Genomic DNA, 21,723 nt, shown 5'->3' on the forward strand with positions numbered 1-21,723 from the left:
TGGTGGCAACACCATGGGATAGAAGAAGCCACTTGGGAACCTGAGGAAGAAATGAGACGACACTATCCGCAACTCTTCTACGAATTTTAAGGTAAGCTAGTTTAAATTTCGGGACGAAATTTCTTTTAGGGGGGTAGGATGTAATGACCGGGCATTTTATGTCACGTTAGCAATTTTAGTTTGAAAAGTCTTAATTTATGTGATGGTTGAAAAGTCAAAAAGAAAAGCGTTTGGAGAACACGTGTCAATTTCGGATTGGTGAATTTCGTTTTATTGCGTCGGTCAATTAAACGAGTTGAAATTTTATGCCATGTCAGCCTTAGGATAGAAAATTCTTAGGATTTTAGAAATTGGAAATTTACGGGAACGAAAAACGAAAACGAAAAATGAAAAATAAATAAATTAAGATTAATTAGAATTAATTAAGAAAAATAAATTAATTAATTAAAGTAAATTGATGAATAATAATATTAAGAAAATTAGTTTTTATTTGGTGTTAATAAATAAAATTGTGTGTTAAAATGAAAAAAAAAATGAATTGGAAATTAAATAAAACAATTAGAATAAAGAAAAGAAAAGAAAATAAAATAAAAGAAATAATAACAATAATAATGGATTGGGCTTAGTTTTTGAGTTGGGCTTGGAGCAAGTGGGCTGGTGGTTTTTTTTAAAAAGCCATGTGAAGTGGGCTGGGCTGTTAGTAAAAAGAAAAAGAAAAAAAAAAAGGAAAAGGGGGAAAATTGGAAAAGTGCAGCACGCGGGAGAGAGAGAGAGAGAGAAAAGGGCACTGTTCATAAATTAGGGCACTTGCCGGAATTTTGATCGGACGTTTGGACGGCCAAACGATCTCCGTTTCGGCCCAAATTCGGAGGAAGTACTCTATTCGACTAGACGAACAAGCCTGCGGTGGCTGATTTTGTTTTTAACGGTCAAATTTTCAGATCTGAGGTAGGGGACCCTAACCCTAAAACTCAAATTTTTATGTTTTTTCCTTGAAAAAAAATTGTAAATATTGTCACTATGAGTTAATTAGGAATTATGGATGTTGTGTGAATTTTTCTAGAATATTTGGAGTTTGTTTGGAATTTTTGGAATTTCGGGAAATTGATTTTGATTGATAATTAATTGTTTTGAAAGGTTAAAAATTATTAGATGGGTTGGAAAATTCCAAAATTTGGGTTAAATTTTAAATATAATGATTTGTGAATTTTTAGGCATTGGTTAGAATATTTTCGAAAATTTTAGGGTAAATAGTTAGTTAATTTTGGATATTAGAAATTATTATAATGGTTGAAAAATTTTGTAAGTGTGGTAAAATCTCAAGATTGTTGATATGCAATTTTTTTAATATTTATTTGGGATATTATCGGAAATTGTAATGTGTGAAATTGTTTGATTGGATTATTGGGGAATGTTGAGATTGTTGAATTATTGAGGAATATTGGAATTGTGGCATTCATTGCATCATGGTTATGTGAAAAAAATAAATAAATAAATAAAATCATGAAGATTGTGAAAAGTGTATGAAATGGAAAAAAATGAAATAGAGATGAGAAGTGGAAGCCCGTGTGAGGCGAATTAAGAAGGGAGAGAGATCCCTAGGGTGAAAGACCCAAAAGTTTACCCCGGGAAGACTCCGAATGGGGAGTGTATTTGGGTGCGGACGCGTATCCTTCGGTGAAAGCCCGAGAACAATAGTGCATTGTATGACTGTGTGTCACACGTTCATGTGCATTCATGTAATTGTTGAATATTGTGAAATTGGGTATAAAATTATATATATTAAACTATGTGGTTTGATTGACACTGTTGAATTGTTCCTGTGGTGTTGAAGTGTTCTTTTCGTATTCTTTGAACTTAGTAATCCCTTTAACCCCTTGGGTGTTAGGCACCCTACTGAGCAATGTGGAAATGCTCACCCCTTCCTTGTTACACCTTTTTAGATGCAGATATCTCTCCTGAGGATCCATAGGTGGGACAGGGAGGACTTCAGGATGCTCCTGGAGCGACCTAGTGGAGCGTGGCATTTATTTGTTATTGTGTTCCTTTTTGGATTTTGGGGATTTGTTTTAGCAATTATGACTCATGGATTTGCTATGAAGCTTTATTTGATTAAGTTGTTAATTGTGAACTTTTATTTTGGACTATAATGAATATTTATTTAATCTTGTTGTTTTGAGTAGTTTTGGGATATTGTAATTTATGAGAATTCTAGTGAGATGTATAAATAAAAAAAAATCCAGAGTGTTTTGGTTGATTACCAACATGGAATAGGAGGAACCCTTAGGGTCAAACCTTTGACCTAGGGTCACGGGTCAAATTTTGGGTCGCCCGGAATTTGGGTCGTGACATTGCTGCAGTTCTCGGACAGGCTGGTAAGTTTACTACCTTCATTGGGCTACTAAAGAGCACCCAGATGGATGCCCAAATCAATGACGAGCTCAAGAAAAAATCTACCCCCGGCATCACCGTATTTGCACCAACAGATAGTGCCTTTTCAGACCTCAAACCAGGTACACTGAACTCATTCAGTGATCAACAGAAGGCCGCACTGACGCAATTCCATGTGGTACCTACTTTCCTTACTGTCTCACAGTTCCAGACAGTGAGCAACCCACTGCACACAGAGGCTGGTGAAAATACTGTGGAGTTCCCACTGAATGTCGTAGGCAACGGAACTCAGGTGAACATGACAACAGGGCTTGTGAACACAACAGTGGACAGCACAGTATATACTGACGGTCAGCTTGCTGTGTATGAGATCCCCCAGGTTCTCCTTTCACAAGGTATCCTCAGCCCTCAAGCACCAGCACCAGCTCCTCTACCACCAAAGCCTAAGAAGGCTACTCCTCTCAATTCAGCGGCTCCTTCAAAGTCGACCACCGTTTCTGTTGATTCTTCTGGTGCCGGGGGTCTGCCCCACTATGCACCAACTGCTGTATCCATTGGAGTGGCTGTTCTTGCGGCATTGTCCTTATCCCTATGAACTGAGTGTCAGATTGATGGATGATGATGGTGTGATTTTTAGTGCAATGTGCTTATTGTGCTGTAAAGATCATTTTCGCTTAATCAAACTGGTACATTATGCTTCTGCCTAAATTAGGAAAAATGACTGAATTGGGAAACTTGCTCCCTTTTCACAAATACACTTGAAACTGACTACAGTGCCTAACTTTGCACATGTTAACTAAGCCACCAGAAAGGAACTTTCCATCGGGTCAGCAGTTGCTTCATAGCGACATGTGATAATTCAAAAACAGATACTTTGCTGTCACAACTCCAGTAACCATCGGAACTTCTCCTTGGTCCTAAGGCTAATTTTTGTGCGGAAGGCCATAATCAGCGAGACAGCTGAGAAATGCACAATTCAGTCCTAGAGCTCCAATAGTCTTTAGAAGACTACCTGCAGCGCTGATTTTCCATATGGTTTTTTTTCCTATATTATTTGGCCCAAATAAAATTTTTATGTGATATTAAATTGAAATTTTTGTAACTTCCTTAGAGTATATAAAGTTATATTTGGTTGACTAAAAATTTAAGGGAAAATAAAAAGGAAAGGAAATAGAAAAAAAGAAAATTTAAAGTTGGATAAATTATAATTTTTATGTTATTTTAAATTCATTTAATTTATTTTAATTTTTTAATATAAAGAAAAAATAATTAAAATATATATAAGTTTTAAATTAATTTTATTTATATTTGATTTTTTTTATTTTAAGAAAACCAAATATAAGAAAACAATTTTGCTCAACATAGAAAATATTAGGTTGATGCTTGGAGGAAGTTTTTAGTTGAAAATCAACTTCCTAGTATGACAGTGTCTCTAACCATCCATTTGCTAAAATAGTTTACTTAATATGTAGGGGGCTCTGCATGAATAATGTTTGATGAGCGTAAAAGTAGCCTAATATGAGTGCCTTAATATATAAATTATTTTTATATAGTGCTCTAAACTCATTTTAATTATTTTATTTTTTTCATATAAAAATATATAAAATTTTAATTAATTTTAATTATGTTTTTATTTTTTTTATAATTCAACAAGAAAAAATCATTTTTTTATTAATTTTTTTCTTTAATATTTTTTTAGAACTAAACATAACCTTGCTCAATTCCCATTTAACTTCAAACATATCGCCCATTGCTAGTTTACGTATGGTTTTGGTTTAGCATATATTTTTTGGGTGCTAGCTCTATGGTGTACGATTTAAAATTTGTTAAGTTAGGTCGTTAGAAAACTATTTTTTCACCTATGTTACAAAGTTACATTTCCCTTTTATACTTTTAGGTGGTATATGCTTATAATTTGCCTCTAATGGTTGTGATTTGACATGGAAGTTTGGGGTCCATGGCGAGTCCTCTTAGTGAGGGTCACCACGCTACCATGAGGCTAGTTTGTAACTTCCCGTGTGGAGGTTTTCAATCACATTGGATGAATCCTTCTCTACCCAAAGAAAGAAAGTTTCCTTTTAACTAATCTTAAAAATATGTATATTTTATTATTTTTTTATTTTTATTTTTATGAAGTATTCTAATTAATAATAAAAAATATATAAAAAAAATGATATAAAAAACGAAATTTCATATTTAATGACTCTCCTAAGACTAAGAGGGTCATTAAATGATATCTTTTTTTTTAAGTGAAGCTAGAACAACTTAGCCATGCCTTTACAAATGATTCATTAAATCCTATAAATCATTAAAACCCTCTATGGATGTCTTTAGGTGGCATGTTAATATCATCATTATAATAAACTTTATCCTTTAGATGAATGCCCCATCATCAAACCCCTGATTTCTTGTACTGAGAAAAGGATATGAGCCAGCAAAATGATTAAAATTAATTATGATAAATGTGTTAATATCATCATTATTTTTTATATCATAAAGTCTACTCCATGATGAGAAAATTCAATTGAAAAAAAAAAAAAAACACGCCTGAAAAAAGAAAAAAAAAATACAGCACATGCAAGGTGGGAGAGACCCAGCCTCACCATGCTATTACTTTGATGGCTGCTTTTAGTACAATTAATTAAAGGGATGTGTGCCCATTGTCCCTAACTGTTGAATAACACAACCTGCTGCTTTTCCTGCTTTTCGAAGCAAACTAGTAGATATATCAGCACCCCACCCGTGTCTTCCTCGACCTTTTACAACGAGAGATGGGATACTGAGGTTCTCTTGCCAACTTCAAATGCATCCTTTCACCAAACTTCGTGCCCACTTCCCATCTCACCCCCCTCAATAAAAGCCCCCACTCCCCTTCATACTCATCCAAACCAACTCTTCTCCTCTACTTTCTAAGAGCAACAAGATAGCCTTGAGAAAATGATGAAGCAGCTCTCTTCTTTTCTGCTTCTGCTGGCTTTGTTGCATCTCTGCACCAGAACTTCTGGCCAGTCAAACCCTTCAGGTGCCTCTGACGTCACTTCAGTTCTCCGAAAGTCTGGTAAGTTTACTACCTTCATAGGGCTACTAAAGAGCACCCAGATGGATGAACCAATCAATAGCCAACTCCAGAAAACATCAAGCCAGGGCTTCACCGTATTTGCGCCAACCGATAGTGCCTTTTCAGACCTCCAAACAGGTACCCTGAACTCATTCACTGATGAGCAGAAGGTCAAACTGGCGCAATTTCATATCATACCTACTTTCCTTGCCATCTCACAGTTCCAAACTGTGAGCAACCCAGTGCGCACAGAAGCGGGTAATGATGCCGTGGATTTTCCACTGAATGTCGTAAGCAACGGAACTCAGGTGAACATAACTACAGGGCTTGTGAATACAACAGTGGACAGCACAGTATACAGTGATGGTCAGCTTGCTGTGTATGAGATCGGCGATGTACTCCTTTCACCAGGTATCCTCGGGACTGGAGCACCAGCACCAGCTCCTCTACCCCCTAAGGCTAAGAAGGCCTCTCCCCCTAATTCACAGGCTCCTTCAAGGTCAACCACCGCTTCTGTTGATTCTTCTGGTGCCACGGGTCTGCCCCATTATGCACCAATGGTGGCGTCCATTGGAGTGGCTGTTCTTGCAGCATTGTCCTTATGCTTATGAACCGAGTGTTGAATCTGTTGATTGAGGAACGATGATGATGTGATCTTGTGTGCATGAGTGTGACTAATCAAATCTTTGCCTTATGTTTTTACTCAAATTAGAGAAATAAAAAAAATAAGAAACTGAAATAATTCATGAGTCATTGTCCCACGGGTGAGACTAATTAAGGTGGCAAACTTGCTGTCGTCGTGTTTCATAAATACATTCGAAATCGACTCATGGAAAAACAGGGGAAATATCCATGGAGATGAATAATGCAATTGAACATATAATGCCTAATTTTACAGATGGATTTGATTTTATTGTGCAAAGTCAACCACTAGAAAGCAACTGCCAGTCGGATCAGTTGGCTCCAAAGCAACATTTGATAAATCAATAGCAGAAATATTCAGAAGGTCACAATAAGCTAGACAGCTGAAGAACGCAAAATTAGATCCTAGAACTCAATAGATTCCTTAACAGACTTCATCAGTTGGCCTGATTTTCAATATAATGTTCAAATATGTTTGAATACATTTTTTATCTTTTTGTTTTTAAAAATAGAAATTCTTAAATATAGTACAATCGAAAATATTTTTAAAATTTAAGGAAGAAAAAAATTTTAGTTTTACTTTTAAAAAAAGTTTTTGAGAATATATAGTAAATTTCTATTTTTTAATAACAGTTTTTATATATTTTGTATAAATTTTTCTATTTTTAAAAATAAAAATAAAAATAAAATAAAAACCTATGCAACTGGAACCTATATTATTTAATTATTAATTTATGATTCAGCATGAGCATCCCATATTTTTTAAGTTGTATTTTAGCCCTTAGACTTGTGTAGTTGTAGTGTACAGCAGCACTATTTTTACAATTGGTTGTGCTATTTTGTCACACCAGCTCTTCGTTTTTCAGTTATGCTTCAATTTCCTCTTACATTTCTGGGTGGTTTTGTGCTTTGATATATACTTTATTTTTGTGGCTGTGATTTGAGATCGTGTTTGGGCTTCTCCAGCGGTCCAGCCAGCCCTGTGGATCATTAGGCTAGTTTGCAACTTCATGCAAGTTATTTTTTTTTAAATTAGCAAAACTGGAAATTACCTCAGCTGGATGGTACTCTGGGGTTTCTTTGCCAATCCAATTGAAAAAACAAATTAAAAAAAAAAAAAAAATCAGAGATCATGAAACGTCCATAAGTCATCTGACAAAAATTAACTTCAATAATGGCATTTAGTACTTGTCACAAACCAAAGCAACAACAAATTGTTCTTAATTTCTTTATTGGCGACTTAGGTTCATATCATAATAAAAAAAGGTATTTTTAGAAAGAGGATTTCATGTAATCTAGATATAGCTATGGGGTATTTGGTAAAATTTAATATTTTTATTTAATGATTTAAATTGATTTTAAGTTAAATTGTTCTAGTTTATTAACTTAAAATTTATTATTTATTTTTTACTTTAAGTATTAAGTTTGTTTGATAAAATTAATTTAAAATTTATTTCACATATTTATCCTCATTAATTATAATTAATATATATCATCATTAATTTTAGTGAATATTTATTTTATTAATATTAAATAATAATTTTATTTATTAAACATTCATATTTAAAATATTATAAATATATTAGATAATCTTAAAATATATTTATATATATATATATATAAGAATCATTAATGTGAAGTGATGACGACTAAATATAGATGCAGACAAATAAAATAAAAAAGATTTGTGATTAAAAATAAATTAATTATTTTGACTTAATATTCAAAGTCATATTTAATTTTAAGTTTTAATATTAAGTTATTTTACCAATATGTTTAATCTACTTAATAAGTTAAATTAAATTATTAAGTCATTAAATTAATTTGCCAAACACCCTCTATGTTAAGTAAAAATTATTGCCAAAAGAATTACAAATAAAAACTATATTGTAACCTACTACTACATTGATTTAGCATTTTGCCATGTCATACGTTCTTTTCTACCTTGAATTGAAATAGAATTACCATCAACTAGAAGGAATAGAGTGGCGTAGTTCGAAACAAATGAGGGAATATTCCAAGTACAACAAACTCAGGGCTTTCTCTAATTAATTAACTTTCCAAGTATAATTCTACAAGGGGAAAAGTGTGTTTTTATATATTTATATGGAAAAAAAACCATAAAATAAAAACTTAAGTTTATAAAATAAAATTTTTAAGTACATATCTAAAAATATTAATATTTTATATTTTTTTTTATCAAATATATTATCTTTGACCATTCAAGTATTATATTTTAATAATATAAGTATTATCTTTAATCATATTAAGTACACTAATAACCATATGAAATTTGAATTATTTTTAAAGGATTTTTATTTTATAATTATATTTTCATTATTACGTGTCAAATCACTTTTTCCATTCGGGATCAAAACTCACTTATTGATTTTCATTTAGTCTATCTCTTTCAAAACCTTTAACCACTAGAAGAGATTACTTTGCCTTGGAAACACATCACATGAAATAATTCCATACTTCATGTCATCAATTAAAAAATTATTGGAACCATATCTGTATCTCTAGGAAGGCTTCTTGTAACGTGAGATGTCAACAATTGCGGCCTCCCACTGCCAAAAGGATTGGAATCACTGTCGCCACCCATGCATGTCTTCAATGTCGTCCCCTGTGTCATTTGTTATACGCGTTTATTCATCACTGCCAGATTTAGCATGCAGTAACATGAGACAACTTAAGGTAACTAATTTTGACATGCATTTATCGATCTATTTCATATATGGTGAAGACTCAACCCCTCTATGTTACACCCTCCATCGCTGCTTTTAGGAACAAGCTAAAAGGGATATGCATCGTTTTCTCACACCCTTGAATCACGTACTTTCCTGCCTTGCTAAGCAAACTGTACTAGATGTTTTAACAATATAATTCCCCATCTCTCTCTTCCTCCACCTTACAAAGAGAGATGGGATAATATATTGAGGTTCTCTTGCCAACTTCAAAATGCAGCCTTTCACCAAACTTCATGCTCACTTCCCATCTCACCGCCTCAATAAAAGCCCCATTCCCCTCCATACTCATCCAAAGCAACTCTTCTCCACTAATTTCTTGGAGCAACAAGTTTTGCCACTCAATACCAAATCTAGAAAGATATGATGAAGCAGCTTCTCTCCCCAACTCTTCTTCTTTTGATCTTCTTCCTCCTCTGTGCCACAACTTCTGGTCAGTCTTCTGCACCGGCTACAGCACCTTCAGGTCCCACCACAGTTTCTGGTCAGTCTTCACCACCCGCTCCAGCAACTTCAGGTCCTTCTGGTCCCCCGGACATCATTTCAGTTCTCCAAAAGGCTAGTAAGTTTACTACGTTCATTGGGCTACTAAAGAGCAGCCAAGTGGATGTCCTAATCAATACCCAACTCAAGAAATCAAACCAGGGCTTCACCGTATTTGCACCAACTGATAGCGCCTTTTCAGACCTCAAAACAGGGACTCTGAACTCATTCACTGATCAGCAGAAGGCCGAACTGACTAAATTCCACGTAATACCTTCTTTCCTAACTATCTCACAATTCCAAACTGTGAGCAACCCAATTCACACACAGGCAGGTGAAAACACTGTGGAGTTCCCACTGAATGTCATAGGCAACGGAACTCATGTGAACATGACAACAGGGCTTGTGAATACAACAGTGGACAGCACAGTATACAGTGATGGTCAGCTTGCTGTGTATGAGATTCCCCAGGTTCTCCTTTCACAAGGTATCCTCAGCCCTCAAGCGCCTGCACCAGCTCCTCTAGCACCGAAGCCTAAGAAGGCTGCTCCTCTTAATGCACTTGCTCCCACAAGGTCGACCACGGTTTCTGTTGATTCTTCTGATGCGACATGTCTGCCACACTATGCACCAACTGTGGTATCCATTGGGGTGGCTGTTCTTGCGGCAATGTCCTTATCCCTATGAACTGAGTGTCAGATTGATGGATGATGATGTGTTGACCTTGCGTGCATAAGTGTAACAGTGTTGTCATGATTTTTACTTAATCAAATCTTTACCTTATCTTTGCAAGCAAATTTGAAAAACTGTCATAATAAGAGGGTATCTTTTCTTTCATGACAAAACAAAATACAACGAAGGTCCCATTGCCATTACATTCTGCAAACAAATAAAAGTAGTTAGACAACAAAATGAAAATAACAAAGTGAAGAAATTCAGAACTCACGTAGATAGCATATACGCAGCACTAAAGGAAAGTCGTGAATCCTCATATGCATACCAAGGGTTTACATTACTAGGTGGAAGCTAGCATACAAACAACATAGCCTCGCTTAGGCTTACTTCGGTAATCAGTAGCTGAGTTACCTACCTTGATTGCACTGGTAGACAGCAATAATCAAGAAATCCAAGGGAACAGTACATCACCGTCAGGAGCACTCATCCCTGCCATCAAGTCAGGGGCTGCTGAGTTAGATGCTAGCCACAAAACTGGGGCCAATCTCTTGCATACTACTGTCCGAGGCAGGGGAGTCCCTTGACGAGGATGTTGAAAATAATATGATGCTATGATTATGATTCAAAGCAGGATTATTTGTTAATATATAGTTTGTTTGTTTGTTTAATTAATTAATTAATTAATTAATTTTTTTAATAGAGAAATTGCATATCAACTTGGAGCATAATATGTGGATAAGGTGGTTATGTATATATGCATACGGATTCAAAAAGGATGAAAAGAGGGCAGATACAAGAAAGGAGATGATTGAAATGCCCTGTTGTTTAGCATGTTTTCTTTTTCGAATTTCCTCCTCATTCCAATCTCTATCACTAGAGTCTCCTAGCTGCATAAATTTAGCCGTTGGTATCAGTGGTAGTGTTTGGGTGGCAGAAAATTTGTATGGGTAAAAGCTGTGCAGAAGAAGAAGAAGAAAAGGGCGAGGACAACATGTTTCATGAATTATGCTTGCCAAACTCAACTTTCAACTCAGTTTCTTCTCTCCTTAAGTTTCCTAGATCTCCAAGCGCCTCACGCTAAGCACACACGCTTGGGACAAGGGATACTGTTTTATAAAAAAATAGTTTATCTAGAGTACTAAGAAAAGATGTTATGAATATTATTATAATTATTAAGCTAAATGTAAAGGAAATTGGCAATTTTAGGTAAAATGATAAAAATAATAGTGCGCAAATAGTGCAGGACCACGCATACATAGCTATGAGATAATTTAAAAGAGACACCAAGTAACTTATGTCCAATTGTTGCTGCCCCCCAGGGCATCATAAAACTAAGTCGAATTCTGCCGTAATTTTAGGATAAATAATTTACCTATATGTCAGGGAATATTAGATATTATCTCCTCTCACTTGTTTAGATGGGGCTTGATTGAGAGAGTGAAAGGTCCCCAGTGTAACGTAAGGATTTTTTGCACAGTATAATGATGCAGATATGTACCAGGCGAGTGTCAATTTCCACCAGATTAGTGTTTCTGTCTGATAGGTGGGCTTTAGCAAGTGGAAACTTCAGCAGTGATGTTGAAATTAATTGATGTATATGGCTATGCTTGGAAGCAACCATGTGGTAATTCTGAAAATATCATACCGGATCATTTGAAGTGGGCTAAAACAGGCACAGTAACATGTCTGGAAATCGGAGAACCAGAAGTAGAAAATACAACAAAGAGTTTATGGTCCCAGATGGTGCTGAATGATAACCTCAAATAGTTCATATATACAAAAGCTCAGCTGAATTGAGCTGTAACTCTGTATCATTTTTTCACACACTCGAATCCCATGTCCTGCTGTGTTTCCTTCCTTGCTAAGAAATTAAACTAGTGGATGTTTTATCAAGATCGAACACACCATCTCTGTCTCCCTCTACCTTGCCAAGAGAGCTGATGGGATATTGAAGTTCTCTAGCCAACTTCAAATGCAGCCTTTCACCAAATTCATGCTCACTTCCCATCTCATCCCCTTTATAAAAGCCCCGGCCATTCCCCTCCACACTCATCCAAAACAACTCTTCTTCACTACTTTCTCAGGACAACAAGTTTTGCAATTTTAATACCAGAAGAGCCTAGAAAAATATGATGAAGCAGTTTCTCTCCCCAACTCTTCTTCTGCTGATCTTCTTCCTCCTCTGCACTACAACTTCTGGTCAGTCTTCATCACCTGCTGCAGCACCTTCAGGTCCCACTACACCTTCTGGTCAGTCTTCACCGCCTGCTGCAGCACCTTCAGGTCCCACCACAACCTCTGGTCAGTCTTCACCCCCAGCGCTAGCGCCTTCAGTTCCTTTAGTTCCTTCAGGTCCTTCCGGCACTCCTTCCGGTTCCCTCGACATCACTGCAATTCTAAAAAAAGCTGGTAAGTTTACTACCTTCATTGGGCTACTAAAGAGCACCCAAATGGATGCTGAAATCAACAACCGACTCAAGAAATCAGATGGCACCACCGTATTTGCACCAACTGATAGTGCCTTTTCAAACCTCAAAACAGGTACTCTGAACTCATTCACTGATCAACAGAAGACTGCGCTTACACGATTCCATATACTACTTTCTTTCCTTACTATCCCACAGTTCCAAACTGTGAGCAACCCGGTGCACACAGCCGCCGATGGTGATACTGTGGCGTTCCCATTGAATGTGATAAGCGATGGAAAGCAGGTGAACATGACAACAGGACTTGTTAATACAACAGTAGACAGCACAGTATACAGTGATGGTCAGCTTGCTGTGTACGAAATCGGTCAGGTGCTCCTTTCAGAGGGTGTCCTCGGAGGCCAAGCACCAGCACCAGCTCCTCTACCTCCAAAGCCTAAAAAGGATTCTCCTCCTACTTCACAAGCTCCTTCAAGGTCGACCACCGTTTCTGTTGATTCTTCTGGTGCGACGGTCCGCCAGAGTGTGCAACAATTGTGGTATCCATTGGAGTGGCCGTTCTTGCGGCGTTGCCCTTATGCATATGAGCTGAGTGGTGATCGATGAAAGATGATGGTGTGATCTTGCGTGCAGTGTGCTTGTGTTTTCACGATTTTCTTAGTCAAATCACTACTTTACGTTTGTATTTGAATTAGAAAAAATCACGTAATAATTTCCCTTTTTTTCATGTGAAAAATATGTGCAAAATATTCTTCGATTCAGATGAGGTAATTACACACGGGATGTTTTAAGCAGAGCTAAAGTGCAACTTACGCCTTCAAGTTTCATGGACAAAAACACTCAGAATCTGATTATTCACTGAGAAAGAAAAACAGAAACAAAATCTTCCGCTCAATTTTGATGCATACAACGTCCAATTTGAAATATGGTTAATTTGGTTGCTATTTGTTAAAACCAAAGCACCTAAAAGCAACTTTCAGTCGGTAGTTGGATCCCAGGAGCAGCAACAGGTAATGAACAAAAGCAGATAGTTCACAGTGTGGCCTTGATAATCCAAGGGGTTGTTTTTGTATAAAAATCCACGGTAACCATATGATACAACTGAACAATGCAAATTAGCTCAATCCTAGAGCTCTAACAGACTCTTTTAAAAAATTATTCAGACAATGATGTTGACTAATTTTGATATAATTTAATTTTTTTTCATATTATTTTAGGGTTAGATAAATTTAATCTCAGTATGTTGGTTAGAGTATTAAATACCAATTGGGCACTGTTCATATCACAAAAAAAAATCTAATTATTTAACAAATTAAGTGATAATAATTAATTGGTAATATTTTTAAAAATTATTTGATAGGTATCGCTTATGATATTAGTGTAAGTAGGAAAATTGGAACTCTGGTATGTGCTTGAAATATTAAAATCATTAGAAATATATAACTAATATAAAAATATTGTCACATAATATTTAAATTTTCTGCTACTCCTAGGTCATTGCATAAGATACCCAATTTGAGGATTTTTAGTTTTATTATTCGGTCTTGTGACCCTTGAGCATTCAAAATTCAGTGATTCATCCTTTAAATTGGCTTACTGTTTAGATAGTAGCATCATTGCTCCAAATCACCAGTAGCTGTGGAATTTTGCTTGGATAATGGCTCATATTGAAGAACTAACCTAGTACGAGTGTCATGAAACGATGCATTCATTTTCATCAATCATTGTTGCATTTTCAGACAAGTTACAGGGTCTTTGTAGCCTGGAAAGTTGGAAAACCAATCCCAAGCATGAGAGTTGTTCAGAGAAGCTTAGGGACGTCGTCTACAACAACTTACGAGAGATATAATGGAAGTTTAAGTTTGGCTGATTAAATCTTGGGGTTTATGCGGCAAATCACTCAAGGATGTGGTCAATCTTATATATTTTGCGGGAGATCATTCAATGCAAGAGTCCCTTGAAGGGTTTGGAGATCAGTTTCAGCCCCTTGGGCCTGCAGTTGACAGTACAAATTATATACAGTAACAGGATGATGGTTTAGAGCTCTTTTCAACGTTTTAGAATTAATGTTCATCAACTAATGCAATTAAATTGAAACTGCTGCTATGGAAATGAGAATGAATGTATATAATACCTGATTTATCAGATCATGAACATGAAATGCTTTTGAATATGGATATCTATCCAAAAGTTTTAACATGCACATCTAAGAAATGTTTGGAAACTGCTATAATCAGCAGTCAATTTAACATTTTTCAGGTGAGGAGGTTATTGTATTTTGGCCATATTAGTTGGGTGGATTATCTGATTAGACAGCTATTCATTGTCATTTATGTTCAAATTTCCTTTAAATCTTTTGATACATTGTGCTTGATACTAATTTCTGTTGGATGTGATTTCACACCAGGTTTAGCCTTTTCGGCCACTTTAATGTGCTTCTTGGGTCCGATGGTCGCCACCCTACCAATGGGCTCATTTGCAACTTTTTCCCTTTTTTTTCAATCAGCGTAATAAATCTATCCTTCTCCACCCACAAAGCTGGTTACCTACTTGCACTTCCTTTTTTTTGGGGGGGTATATTAAGAATTTTCTTAGCATGCATCATAATTCTGAGTGTTTCCTGTTGATAAAAAAGGTCGACCAAATTAATATGCCAATTGGAAAGAAAAGAGAATAATATTGGAGACCATGAAGTGAATATACTCCATAATGGCATTTAGCATGCGGTTTAGGTCAAAAACCAAAGCAACCATGAATTGTTCTTAATTTCTTAATATGTTACTTGGGTTTAAGTCTGAATCATGAAGGGAATTTCTACAGAAAGAATTTCAACTAAAAGCTATATTGTGTGCCAAAAAAGAAAATACTGCCAAAAGAATCATAAAGAAAAAGTATATCGCATCTGTTGTGACAAACTACGAGAGAAAAAAAAAGAAATAAAATAAGAAAGTGAAAATAAAAAACATATAAAACACACCGACGATCAACCTAAAGTCTATATTTATGGATGAAAATCAAGAACTTCATTAATGTGCAAGAAGATTATAATATTATGACTTTTAAATCCCAACATCTTAATTATATAAAATAAATAATTAAAGATACTTATTCCTACAAAAGAACCTCACAACGGATGTTTGTAAGCTTATAAGCTATCTAACCTTAAATAAAAAAAGAAAAGAGAAAGCACATATGATATAACCAGCATGGGGCTCATCTATTTTCTTCAATCAACTCATTGCTATTTCCTAAACAAATATCAAAACCTTACTCAAGGGAAAACTTTAGTGTAATAAGCATCCAATCAATGAACCAGCTAGCAGTTAGGTAATAGGCGTTGGGTGTAGCTTGAGTAAACTATCACAAGAGATTGCTTTTCCTCCCAAAAGCATGGGATGCAATAATCCCAATACTTTAAAAAGGAGGGGAAAAAAAAGGTGTTTGGAATCACCCAAATTTGAAGGAAAGCCTCCTTCAAATTTAAAAGTGAATTGCTTCCACCTACCGCCGAAAGGATTGGAATCATAAGGTCACCCAAACCCTTCTTTTTAATATCGTCCCTTCTGTCATATGTTGTACGGTTTTCTTCATCGCCAATAACCCGGCCGTGAATTTCATTGCAAGTGTGTTACATGCAATATTGTACTTGTTAGGCATATTAACGTTAGTTTCCGCATATATATATATAAAAGTTAGATAGTTTGAAACAAACACTGTGCTAACCTATTCATTCCCGCATATTGCTTTTCTCGGGTACATCACAAAATTATACAACATACGTGGTAGCTAATGATCCAGCACACTTCCTACCAGATTCTGCTAGCACACGCAGTAACCTGAGAAGGTTTAGGATGACTGATTTAATTGATATGCATTTATCCACTTTCATATACGCTGGGAGATTAGATTATAATCTCCTTTTATTTGTTCATATTTTACATATGGCTTCCAGTGAGAAAGACACAGATCCCCGAATGTCCAGTTGTTGTATTGTGAAGAGCCAGCCCTTCTATACTACAGTACCCTCTATGGCTGCTTTTAGGAGCAAACAAAAAGGGATCTGTATCATTTTCTCACACCAGCTTGAATCACATACCCTGTGGTTTTTCCTGCCTTGCTAAGCAAACTACACTAGATGTTTTAACAACATAACATCCCATCTCTGTCTTCCTCTACCTTACAAAGATGGATGGGATATTGAGGTTCTCTTGCCAACTTCAAATGCAGCCTTGCACCAACTTCGTGCCCGCTTCCCATCTCACCCCCTCAATAAAACCCCCGCTCCCCTCCATGCATGCTCATCCAAAACCACTCCTCTCCACTACTTTTTGGAAGCAACAAATTTTGCCACTCTACACCGAAAGAGCCTTGAAAAAAAATGATGCAACGGCTTCTTTCCCCAACTCTTCTTCTGTTGATCCTTTTCCTCCTCTGCACTACAACTTATGGTCAGTCTTTGGCACCGGCTGCAGGACCTTCAGGTGCCACCACAACTTCCGGTCAGTCTTCACCACCAACTTCATCACCTTCAGGTCCCACCGATATCAATGTAATTCTCGGAAAGGCCGGTAAGTTTACCACCTTCATTGGGCTACTAAAGAGCACCCAGATGGATTCCCAAATCAACAGTGAACTTCAGAAAAAATCGAACCCGGGCTTCACCATATTTGCACCAACCGATAGTGCCTTTTCAGATCTCAAAACAGGTACACTGAACTCATACACTGACGAACAGAAGGCAGCACTGACAAAATTCCACGTACTACATTCTTTCCTTACTATCTCACAGTTCCAAACCGTGAGCAACCCGCTGCACACAGAGGCAGCTGCTAATACTGAGGAGTTTCCACTGAATGTGATAGGCAACGGAACTCAGGTGAACATCACAACAGGGCTTGTGAATACGACAGTAGATAGCACAGTATACAGTGATGGTCAGCTCGCTGTGTATGAGACCCCCCAGGTACTCCTTGCGCAAGGTATCCTCAGACCTCAGGCACCAGCACCAGCTCCTCTACCTCCAAAGCCTAAGAAGGCTACTCCTCTTAATTCAGAAGCTCCTTCAACGTCCACCACCGTTTCTGTTGATTCTTCTGGTGCGACAGGCACCCTCCACTATGCACCACTTGTTGTATCGATCGGAGTGGCTGTTGTTGCGGCATTACCCTTATGCATCTGAACTGAGGGGTTGATTGATGAATGAGGATATGGTGTGATGTTGCATGCAGTGTGCCTGTGTTGTCATGATTTTCGTTTAATCAAGTGATTACCTCATGCTTGTACTCAAACTCAAGAAACTGACATAATAAATAATAAGGGTATTTTTTTTTTTGTTTCCAGTGAAAATTATTGCAAAAATATCCTCCTATATAGTTGAGGTGTTCGATCGCAAGGGGATGGTCACGGCTTAGAAAATAAAATGGCCAACTTGCTCCCATCATTATTCACAAAAACACTGGAAAAAAACTCATTCATGGAAAAACAAATTAAAAATTCCACAATGATAGAAGGGCAATTCCACAAATAATGTTGTCCAATTTATTGATGGTTTGGTTTTGTTGTGCAAACTAAACCATCTGAAAGCAGCTGCTACTGAGAAGCCCACAATCAATCCTAGGGCCCAGGAGTGGTGCGCAATTCAATCCTAGGGCTAGCTCCACTATACTTCTTAGAAAATCCTATCTGTGGTGACCCTCATTATCATGTCACCTTTTTGTATGTCATTGTGGCTTTAAATCAAAATTTTCTGTTTCATTAAATTGAAAATTTTGTAGCATGTTTAGAATCATTAATATTAATTGAATAAAATTTTATAAGGGATTTAGTTCTATTAATATAACCAACAATAGAAAATATTAGTAATTCTTTTTCAAATAATCTCACATGTGGTAATTAATTCTGTAGGATTGAGTAGGAAATTTGGAGAACTAGGACAATGACTAAATATTAAAAACCATTACAATACCATCTTAACCATTTTTCATGTATATAAATACTTTCATCCTCTTAAAGCTTTATTTCTACTCTACCCTAATTGAGTAAAATTAACAATGCTTAGAGGCCTAGAAAATGATCAGAGGAAAAATGGAAGGTGCCAGTTGAGTCTTGGAAGGAGGAGGTTCTTAGTTGGAACTCAAATCTCTAAATATTACACCATTTCTACTCATCATTTATTAAATTAGTTTACCCTTCAGAAAGTAGAAGTGTTACTATACGATGCACTCAGACATTTCAGCTAGGGAGCTTGATGCCGGGAATAGGATGGAATATATCCCACCATATCTGCTCTTTCAGTGGCAAGGACAGATCCTCAACCGGAGTCATTTCCATCGGGGCTTGATGCAGGTACTGAAGGAGTCATCAAAGAAGCGTCCTATCTATTTTTAGAGTGCTTCATGATCACATCAACCAGTTTGCCCCTATATTTGTCAACTTTATGGGTGTGTCTTTCGGTGGGCAAGGACACATCCTCAACCGGAGTCATCAAAAAAGAGGCCTATCTATTTTTAGAGTGCTTCATGAGCGCCTCAACCAGTTTGCCCCTATATTTGTCAACTTTATGGGTGTGTCAGAAGGATTCATCTTCTTCTACCTCCCAGGCCTTGAAGACATTAACCAACAGGTAAAATGATAGTTTCTTTTTCTTCTCCGCTTGATAAAGAGTACTGAGGCCGCTATCAACTTGCCTACAACGCATCCCATTGGAAATCCGACAAAAATTTTGACGGGCATGCAGAACAGATTTTGATGTGATAAAAGAACTGCTACAATGAAGAGAAAAATAGACACACTGAACCCAATATGGAATTGTTCCAATATTATCAAGTACATCTCGTTCCCCGGAAAGACCAGTGTTTTGTGTCCAAGGAAAAACCAAACTCCAAACTCATTCCTAACAAAGGAGCACCAGAAATTCTTTATCTTAATTCTGAGTTGCCATTGAGTCATTCTCTTGATCCAACAGCGAGTTACTGATTATGATCTCGAGGATTTACTCAAACGTTCTGCCACCACTCCCAAACTAGGTCATATGCACAGCCTAGCTCCTTCCAAACAAAAAAAGACTGAATACCTAATTAACCAGTTAAGACGCTGGCCATTTCCCTGATGGAAGAGATGCCCAAAAAACGGATGACAGTCACCGGAAATCCCATGCTAACGTTGCTAACACCTAAAAACTTTAAGGATAAAGTAGCAAAAAGGTCCAAAAATTGTTTTCTCAAGCTGCACCTACAGTTGAACCTGTTATTTGTCATTTATATTTTAGGATATCCCTTTTCAAGTTAAGGTAAAGTTGAGAAAATGGGTAGTGGTACCTACAGGCTACAGGATACAAAGATCTAAACCATTGAATATGTATTAAGAGATTTAAACAGTCGAATAAAGATAGTAATGAATGATACTGAAGTAGAAAGACAGACAAATGCTAATAGGATTTAAAAATACATCGGTGACATCATTTGCCTTTTAAAATAAGTACCAAAAAAAAAAGTTGTAGAGCCTTCAAACAGAAACTCTGATCACCTACTATCTTATGCTATCTTTAAGCTAGTTACTTCTATCCTCACTTGAACTAGTATTTAGGCGCTAGCAAGATAGATGACTTCTCATTGCTCTGTATAATAGGAATTATAGATCAGGTCATTCCTTGTACCCTTTCTGGGAGCTCCCCGATGTCATACACCTACATCTCTATCATCACATTCTTTTCTATTAATAGGTTTTTTCTATATTGTTCTCAACATTCAAAGAATCATTATGCACAATGCATTTAGCAGCGCAATTTCTCCTCCACTACTTACACATTTATTTCCTTTCTACAACATTATAAGAGATTACCTAAAATTAGAAAAATTAAGGACACATGACAGAGTTTCAGTGCCTAATTAACCAAGTACGAGGATCCCATGCTGACTGCTAACACAACTAATTAAACTTGGAGGATAACGTAGCAAAAAGGTCCAAGTATTGTACCTGCAGAGAAACCTCTTGAAGGAGGAGATGACTTCTATATAGCTAATAGCAGTGGAGTACCTGCTGCAATTGGTTGTAGGGGAAAAGCTCTAACAGGTTTGAACATAATCCTCAATTTGCCGATCGACCACCAGCATGAAGTGTATCTGTAACAAATAAAATTGTCAATTTGCCAACCCAGATAGAATATCTAAGAATGTACTGATGTTCGAAATTCTGAAAGTATAAATAGATGGAAAAAAAAGAACAGAAATAGCAACAAGTGGAACTCGTAGGAACAGAAGAACAATAACGGAAAAACAAAAACAAAAACAAAAACAAATGGACTTATATACCGCCAAGGTGGAGCATAATGGTCTATTTGAATTTGTGTGGTTCCATATCAAATAGTTGATAAAATCTTAGCTGAGTTGAATAATTTTGAAAAGCATGGTTTGATAGGGCATGTGGTAATTGAAGTCAGTGTTTCTAAGCAAGGGGCTGCTCACATTATGCTTTTACCATCATTTAATTGTAATCAAATAGGTTCAAATGTGATCTTTATTAATTAAAATACAAAAATGTAATGGCATTCGGTCACTGTTTATTACTTAAACAACTTAGTAAAAATGGTTATAATTTTATTTCTACTTAATTCATCTAAATAAAAGGACACCGTCTCATCCAAAAGCTAGGGGCCTCTACTTAATTCATCTAAATTATCAAAATCATATTCAACATTCTAAGAATGATAATGCATGATGCATTATGCATTACATCACCCCATTTCTTCTGCGTTATCAACGTTTTTTGTTTTTCTATTATTACCCCATATGGTGTCATCGTCACATTCTAATTATGAGACCATGAATCATAACGCTACGATGCTTCACTGCACCTCATTTCTTCTCTACTACTATCAATGTATCATATGGCACAATATATTGCAACACCCCTTCATCAACATTCTTATCTATTAATAAACTTTTTCCTTTCTATCGAATTATTCTCTCTTTACAAAATCTCTTTTTTTTTTTTTTCTTTTTTGGTTTTTTTTTCCTTTTTTCCTCTTGAAAATCAAATAATCTATAGAACTTTTCTGATCCTCACCCTAACCCCTTATGGATTAAGCCATACCTTAAGAGCATACAAATCTGAATTCAAACTGATGCAATAATTGAAGTATTAATTTGATTTTCAAATATTTTGAAATTCCATTACCTATGAAAGAGGTGTGTATTATGAATTTATAAATTCCTAAATTTTTGTTAGTCTTCCATAATTCAAGGAAAGAATTTATCTTCGAAATATCTCTTAAAAGTCCACTCCGTCCAATTAATTAGAGGAA

The 21,723-nt window shown here is 36.2% G+C and overlaps 5 protein-coding genes across 5 annotated transcripts; all 5 read left to right on the forward strand.

Annotated features, from left to right (window-relative positions):
* The first annotated feature begins 2,416 nt into the window (after nt 1-2,416).
* Nucleotides 2,417-3,099, forward strand: LOC100248198 (fasciclin-like arabinogalactan protein 11). The gene has a single exon (XM_019221536.2). It carries the CDS (start codon nt 2,417-2,419, stop codon nt 2,984-2,986), a length of 570 nt encoding a protein of 189 aa, XP_019077081.2. The 3' UTR covers nt 2,987-3,099.
* A 2,153-nt stretch (nt 3,100-5,252) lies between these two features.
* On the forward strand, nt 5,253-6,101 carry LOC100253334 (fasciclin-like arabinogalactan protein 11). The gene has a single exon (XM_002275755.4). The coding sequence runs from the start codon at nt 5,329-5,331 to the stop codon at nt 6,058-6,060; it is 732 nt and encodes a 243-aa protein (XP_002275791.1). The 5' UTR covers nt 5,253-5,328; the 3' UTR covers nt 6,061-6,101.
* A 3,081-nt stretch (nt 6,102-9,182) lies between these two features.
* Nucleotides 9,183-10,044, forward strand: LOC100852471 (fasciclin-like arabinogalactan protein 11). Its single transcript, XM_019221537.2, has 2 exons — nt 9,183-9,322; nt 9,386-10,044. Exons 1-2 carry the CDS (start codon nt 9,202-9,204, stop codon nt 10,006-10,008), a joined length of 744 nt encoding a protein of 247 aa, XP_019077082.2. The 5' UTR covers nt 9,183-9,201; the 3' UTR covers nt 10,009-10,044.
* Nucleotides 10,045-12,107: 2,063 nt separating this feature from the next.
* On the forward strand, nt 12,108-13,028 carry LOC100263615 (fasciclin-like arabinogalactan protein 11). Its single transcript, XM_059739362.1, has one exon. It carries the CDS (start codon nt 12,126-12,128, stop codon nt 13,026-13,028), a length of 903 nt encoding a protein of 300 aa, XP_059595345.1. The 5' UTR covers nt 12,108-12,125.
* A 3,772-nt stretch (nt 13,029-16,800) lies between these two features.
* On the forward strand, nt 16,801-17,601 carry LOC100855418 (fasciclin-like arabinogalactan protein 11). Its single transcript, XM_010655255.3, has one exon. It carries the CDS (start codon nt 16,801-16,803, stop codon nt 17,599-17,601), a length of 801 nt encoding a protein of 266 aa, XP_010653557.1.
* The last annotated feature ends 4,122 nt before the right edge of the window (nt 17,602-21,723 follow it).

This window comes from Vitis vinifera, chromosome 8 (genome assembly GCF_030704535.1).
Source record: "Vitis vinifera cultivar Pinot Noir 40024 chromosome 8, ASM3070453v1".
NCBI classification, from domain to species: Eukaryota; Viridiplantae; Streptophyta; class Magnoliopsida; order Vitales; family Vitaceae; genus Vitis; species Vitis vinifera.